General features: G+C 45.1%; 1 protein-coding gene across 1 annotated transcript in view; it reads left to right on the forward strand.

The window, feature by feature from the left end:
• MGAM (maltase-glucoamylase (alpha-glucosidase)) overlaps nt 1-5,896 on the forward strand; it is a 103,572-nt gene that overhangs the window by 43,853 nt on the left and 53,823 nt on the right. Inside the window, exons 14-15 of the mRNA XM_006887237.1 lie at nt 4,721-4,889; nt 5,441-5,557. Of these exons, the coding sequence (XP_006887299.1) occupies nt 4,721-4,889; nt 5,441-5,557 (286 nt within the window). The remainder of the gene's footprint in view (nt 1-4,720; nt 4,890-5,440; nt 5,558-5,896) is intronic.

Consider the following 5,896-nt stretch of genomic DNA (forward strand, 5'->3'; position numbering starts at 1 on the left):
GAAAGAAAGAAAGAAAGAAAGAAAGAAAGAAAGAAAGAAAGAAAGAAAGAAAGAAAGAAAGAAAGAAAGAAGGAAAGTCTATTGAGTTGATTCTGACTCATGGCACTTTTACGGACATCAGAGCACAGCTTTGTTCTACCAGATTTTCTTCTTTTTAAAAATTATTGGTCTGCATATAATTATTCCTATATATTGGGCTTTGTTCATGCATGTATGTTGTGTTTGACATAACCGTTCTCATACATTGCTTTATGTAATATGTTATATTTATCTGTGCCTTTTATCAAGAAATCTCTTCAAGTTCCCATTGCATCTCTCCTATCCCCTCACCCTCTATCAGCCCACTAACTCTGCTATCTTAGTGTTTCCCCATCCCCTTTCCTCTGCCCTCACCTCTCCTTCCCATTCACCTTCCCCTCTTGAATATTTATACATATCTTGCTCAGTTATCTTATTTTCAAAAACAGTTTTGTGTAGTAATTGTCTTTTTATGACAGAGCTGTTTCACTCATCATAATGCCCTCTAAACTTCCTCGTGTTGTGTATTATTTTATATGTTGTTGTTGCTGTTTATTGCTGCATAGTATTCCACTGTGTGGATGTACCACAATTTCCCTGTCCATTCATTTGTTGATGGACAGTTGAGTTGCTGCCATCTTCGTGCTCTTGTAAATGCTGTGATGAACTTAGGTCTGGAGGAACCTGGTCTGGAGCGTGGGACAGAATCAGTCTAGAGAAAGAGATGAGGTTTGTGTGCATCGAGACCTGGACATGAGGAGCCCAAATCAGGGCATCCTGAGTCTCTGGTCCCATCGGGATGAGAAGCACAGACACACTTGTACAGTGGGTCAGGTTTGGTTCCGGGTCACTTCAGGGAGGTGAAGATCCCAATAAGGCCAGCCACATGGACGTGGGGTTCTCCCAGTGCATGGAAGTTATGTTGACACTATAATATTGTCAAGTAAGTGTGCAATAGCATTACAAAACAATTTAAATATTATAAAAATTCTCAAAAATATGACAGAGATACAAAATGAGCATGTACTGCTGGAGAACGGCGTCGGTAGACTTGCTCAGGGCAGGGTTGCCACAAGCACCGGATTTGTAGCATGTCAGTGTCTTTGGAGAGAACTAACGCAAAGCACAAAGAGGCCAGAGCTGCCTATGTGGATCGTGGACGGTGCAGACATCCTGCTGGGCACATGGGCTCACTTCCCTCTGAGCCGGAAGTGGGAGACCAGGCCTCTGGGTCATCGGGGCCTGACGACAAACAGACCTGGGCTGAAGAAGAGGAACCCTGGACTTGAGGGTCTCTGAGTAAGCCTGCCACTGCTCTCTAATCTGTGTCGCCATGACGCTGGCCTCCCTGCATTAACTGTAGTCTCAGATGACCTCACCTCTGCTTTAACCTCCCTCTGTGTAAACACTCTGTGGTTTTTTTCCTGATTAATCACTGCAGAGAGCAATCAGCCTCCAGAATTCTTGGCTGTCTCTCAGTTCGGACCTTAAAGCACAGTGCGGCCTCTCAGGGTCCCTGGGACTTTCTCTTGTGCTGAAGCAGCTCGTGGCTTGGAACCATCGCCCTTTTGGTTAGCAGCCAAGTACCTTAACCACTGTACTTGCTGGGCTTCTGAGAAACCCACCAGCCAACACTTACAAAGACAAATCCCCTACTATTCCAGTCTAGAGACAAAGAGGGGACAGGGCTAGGGAGTAACCCCTTTCCCACACTCACCCCCATTTCTGTCACATGCTGTCAGAGTTGAAGGGGTCACATTCTTGAACTCGTCTCTGTGTCAGAGCACGCCTCCTTTACCACTGCCCATCACTCTGAATCCTTAGATTACAGTATCATCCTGGGGCTGGGAGTGGTGGTGGTCGTGGTAGGGCATCTGTGAGGGATGAATTGTAGACATGTTTTAGGACATGATGCACTTGAATCACCTGGATGTGTTGGACTGGGATAGAGAAGAGCAAAGCGGTAGCAGTGTCTGTGGCCTGAGTATCAGCCTGCTGGGACAGCTTGAAAGTCAGGGACGTGGAGAGGGTTAGCATTAGAGCAGAGAGGAAGCAACGCATAGCCCCTGATCCCAAGAGTGTTCAGAGTAAACCGTAGGGCAATAGCTCCCACTCCACTCCGTGGTCTTTTCTCCCTTTCATGTTTTCTAATGTCTTTGGTTTCCTCTCTATATGGTTTTACTGGATAAGAAGTATCTTACTGGCAATACATGAAACAGATTTTCTGGTTTTAAAAAAATAAGTTTTTCTTTGTTGAAATATGTCAATCTGTATGTCATCAATTTCTGGGGTCTTGGTTTTTTGCCAGTTCTTTCAGAGCAGCTTGAACTTCCTCCTTCATCATCACAGGCTCTCCCTTCTACGTTGTTTCATTAAATTCTTCTGTGTCCACCAATTCCTTTTGGTACAACGACTCTGTAGACTCTTTCCATCTTCCTGTAATGCTTCCAGGATCATTTCATATTCTGCCCAAAGCATCCTTAAGTATTACAACTTGAGGTTTGAATTTGTTCTTCAGTTCCTTCAGTTTAAGAAATGCTTTTCTTTAAAATGCATGTTTTAAAGCGTGTTGTATGTGACCACTGGGGAGCCAGTGTTTATACAATAATGCAAACAATTTTAGGCTGAGCTTGGCTCACACTGGAAACTGGTCAGAACAAGTCCTGAGTTTCTGAGGAGTCCAACTGCCAGACACCAGCTTGTAACTTACTCCCCTCCTCTGAATGGGGAGATGCAGGGTCCCTACCTGAGCTGTTGTGATCGTCTAGGGGCAGCAAGATGTGAACCAAGGGGCCATGGAAAAGTTGCCCAGAGGGAGGAGATGGGGCCAAGGAACAAAGACACCATTCCAGTGGAGTAGAGACCAAAAGGTCAGACCAAAACCAGGTCCAGCAAAAACTTGTAAACAAACATGACCAAGAGAGACTGAGTGTGCAGACCGTGGGTGTGGAGTTACTATGTGCTGGGGAGAGATGATCTTTGGCCAAGAAGAAGATTAAACAGAAGGATAACTAGTAAGATGTGTACAAAAGTCCAAAGATGGAACAGAGAGAAGAGAGGGGCTGGAAATGAGGAGGGGACATCTCGAGGCCACATTTTGGTGGGCAGAGGGAAGGGCTGGAGGATTTAGGAAAGATTCAGTAGAGATTTGAAAAGATGAAGTAATAGTGGACATAGATCAGTAGTGATTAATTTAAAAAAAAACAATATATGGAAATTACCTTATGAAAATACAAGTAAAAGAATGTGTGAAACACAATGTATATGGATTTTGTATGTAAACCCATATAAAATACAAATGATTTTTTTAAAAAAAGATTTATACTGTGGTTGTTATGTGCCATTGAGTCACCTGCATCTCATAGTGACACACAATAGGTCTCAACCCTGTCCTATGCTGAGCCAATCTCACTATCTCCAACACACTTGCCCCTACTACCCCAGTCACGATGTCAATCCATCTCATCCAAGGTCCTCCTCTCTTGCGTTGTCCCTCCACCATTCCAAGCATGATGTCCTCCAGAGACTGGTCCCTCCTGGCCACGTACCCACAGTATATGAGACAGAGCTTCAAGATAAACTGATCAAGTGTTTGAAAATTGGAAAACAGAGTAAACAGAGGACAAAGAAGAAGTTGGGAGAGCAAAAACTAGATTTTACAAGACATCTAATAGCTTGAGGAAAATTACTGTCCCTGACCCAATACTCCTTCACCAACCAAATTGGAGTAAGAAGCTTGGCCCGGGGATTTACAATGAAGTGGACAAACTAGAATTATCTATCAGTTGTTGTTGTTGTTATGTGCCATCGAGTCACCTGTGACTCATAGCGTAGCAACCCTATGCAAAACAGCCCTACACACTGCTATATCCTGTGCCAATCTTATTGTCTCCAACACACCTATCCCCATTACTCCAGTCACTGAATCAATCCACCTCATTTAGGTTCTTCCTCTCCTGCACTGTTTTTCCACCCTCCCAAGCATGACATCCCTCTCCAAGGACTGATTACCCCTTGCAACATGTCCCAAGTATGTCAGACGAAACTTCAGAATCCTTGCCTCCATGGAGCAGCCTAGCTTCACCTTCTCCAGGACAAACGTTTTTGTTCTCCTAGCAGTATATTCAATACTCTTCCCCAACACCACAGCTCAAAGGCATCAATTCACCTTCTATCATCCCTAGTCATTGTCCAGCTCTCTGATGCATAGCAAGTAATTGCGAAGATCATGGCCTTTATCAGGTGCACCTTAGTCTCCATACTGACATCATTGCTCTTCAGTACTTTGGAGAGGTCTCTCCAGGACTACTAATATTAAAGGATTTGATTAGAGAGGAGAGGAGGAGCTTAGGTTGCTAGGCCATTGATATATCAAGTGGTCAAGATATCATGATGTTTGCTTTCAATTTTGTTAGAAAACCCCTGCTGCCCTGTGTATAATATGAAATGTCCATCAACAAACAAATGAATGGATTAAGACATTCATACAGTGGAATACTATGCAGCACCAAAGAACACAACTTTGTAAAACTCTATATAACGTGGTAGGGTCTACAGAAAATTGTGCTGAGTGAAGTAACTCCATCAATAAGGACAAATCCTGCACAAGACCATGGTTGTGGAAATAGGAGGACAATAAGAAAACATGAGATGCACACATTCCGAGGCCACCTCCCACTCACCATGCTGCATTCCTTCCCAGCGCCATGAAGGCGGTGTCGGCAGAGAGGAGTCTCATCTTGTCCCGTTCCACTTTTCCTGGTTCTGGCAAGTTTGCTGGTCATTGGCTCGGCGATAATGTGGCTTCATGGGATGACCTCCTGTGGTCCATCCCCAGCATCCTCGAGTTCAACCTGTTTGGGATCCCTCTGGTGAGTGAGTCTCCCTTCAAGCCAAAGATGTCTCACTATTTGTCCTTTGACATTGCTCTCAGCACTAAATCCTTCAGAGGGTCTTACAACCAAGGAGCATATGTTTTACCACTATTTGTGCTGGGGGTGGTGGTGGTGGTGGTATTTATCTAGGTTACCTGAACTAAAGCTAGAATGGTAAAACATAACCATTGGCTTGGCACCCATGGACCCTCTGGGCTTAGAAAAGAGAGACTATCCAGGAGTAAAATGTGCTGGTACCACAGAGCAATCCCACCAGGAGGACCAGAGTGTGGCAAGTGTGAAACCAGGAAATGAATCTGAGGACAAGCCCTCCATACAATGGCCAGTGTCTGTACCCTGTTCAGTGTCCCCTGCTCAGTGTCCTGGGATGTATACTTGCCTATCTTCCTGGTTTCGTCTGGAGCTTGTTTAATCATGGTAGTCTAGGGAGAAGCAATCCCCACTTCCCTCTCTCCCTGCTCACGATGTGTGTGTGTGTGTGTGTGTGTGTGTGTGTGTGTGTGTGTGTGTGTGTTTTCACTCTCCAGGTAGGCGCCAATATCTGTGGTTATGAAGGACATGCCACAGAGGAACTCTGTCGAAGATGGATGCAGCTTGGAGCATTTTATCCTCTCTCTAGGAATCACAACGGGCCTGGCTTCAGGGTAAATTCCCCTTAAAAGTGGTGGGAACTTCCTGAGTTAGTTTTCAAAGAGGAATTGAGGAAATTCCTGTAGCTCATTCCTAGCACAAGAGCAGAACAGGTGAATGTCACAGATGCAGGTTATGGAGCAGCCTTGTGGTACCAGGTTAGTGTGTGGGGAAGGGTTTCATTGTTGGAAACTCTCAACCTTGCCCTCCTCCTCATTCTCTCCCTTTACTGCTCCTCCTGGACCCCCTCCTCCTCCTCTGCTCCGCCTTCCCGCCTCCTTCTTCTCCTGTCTGAGTCTCTTCCTCCTCCCCTTCTTTCTTCTTTAGCTCCCTCTCTTCCTTTTCCTGTTCAA

Source organism: Elephantulus edwardii, unplaced genomic scaffold (genome assembly GCF_000299155.1).
Source record: "Elephantulus edwardii isolate Elephantulus edwardi_28Jun2011 unplaced genomic scaffold, EleEdw1.0 scaffold00055, whole genome shotgun sequence".
Lineage (NCBI taxonomy): Eukaryota > Metazoa > Chordata > Mammalia > Macroscelidea > Macroscelididae > Elephantulus > Elephantulus edwardii.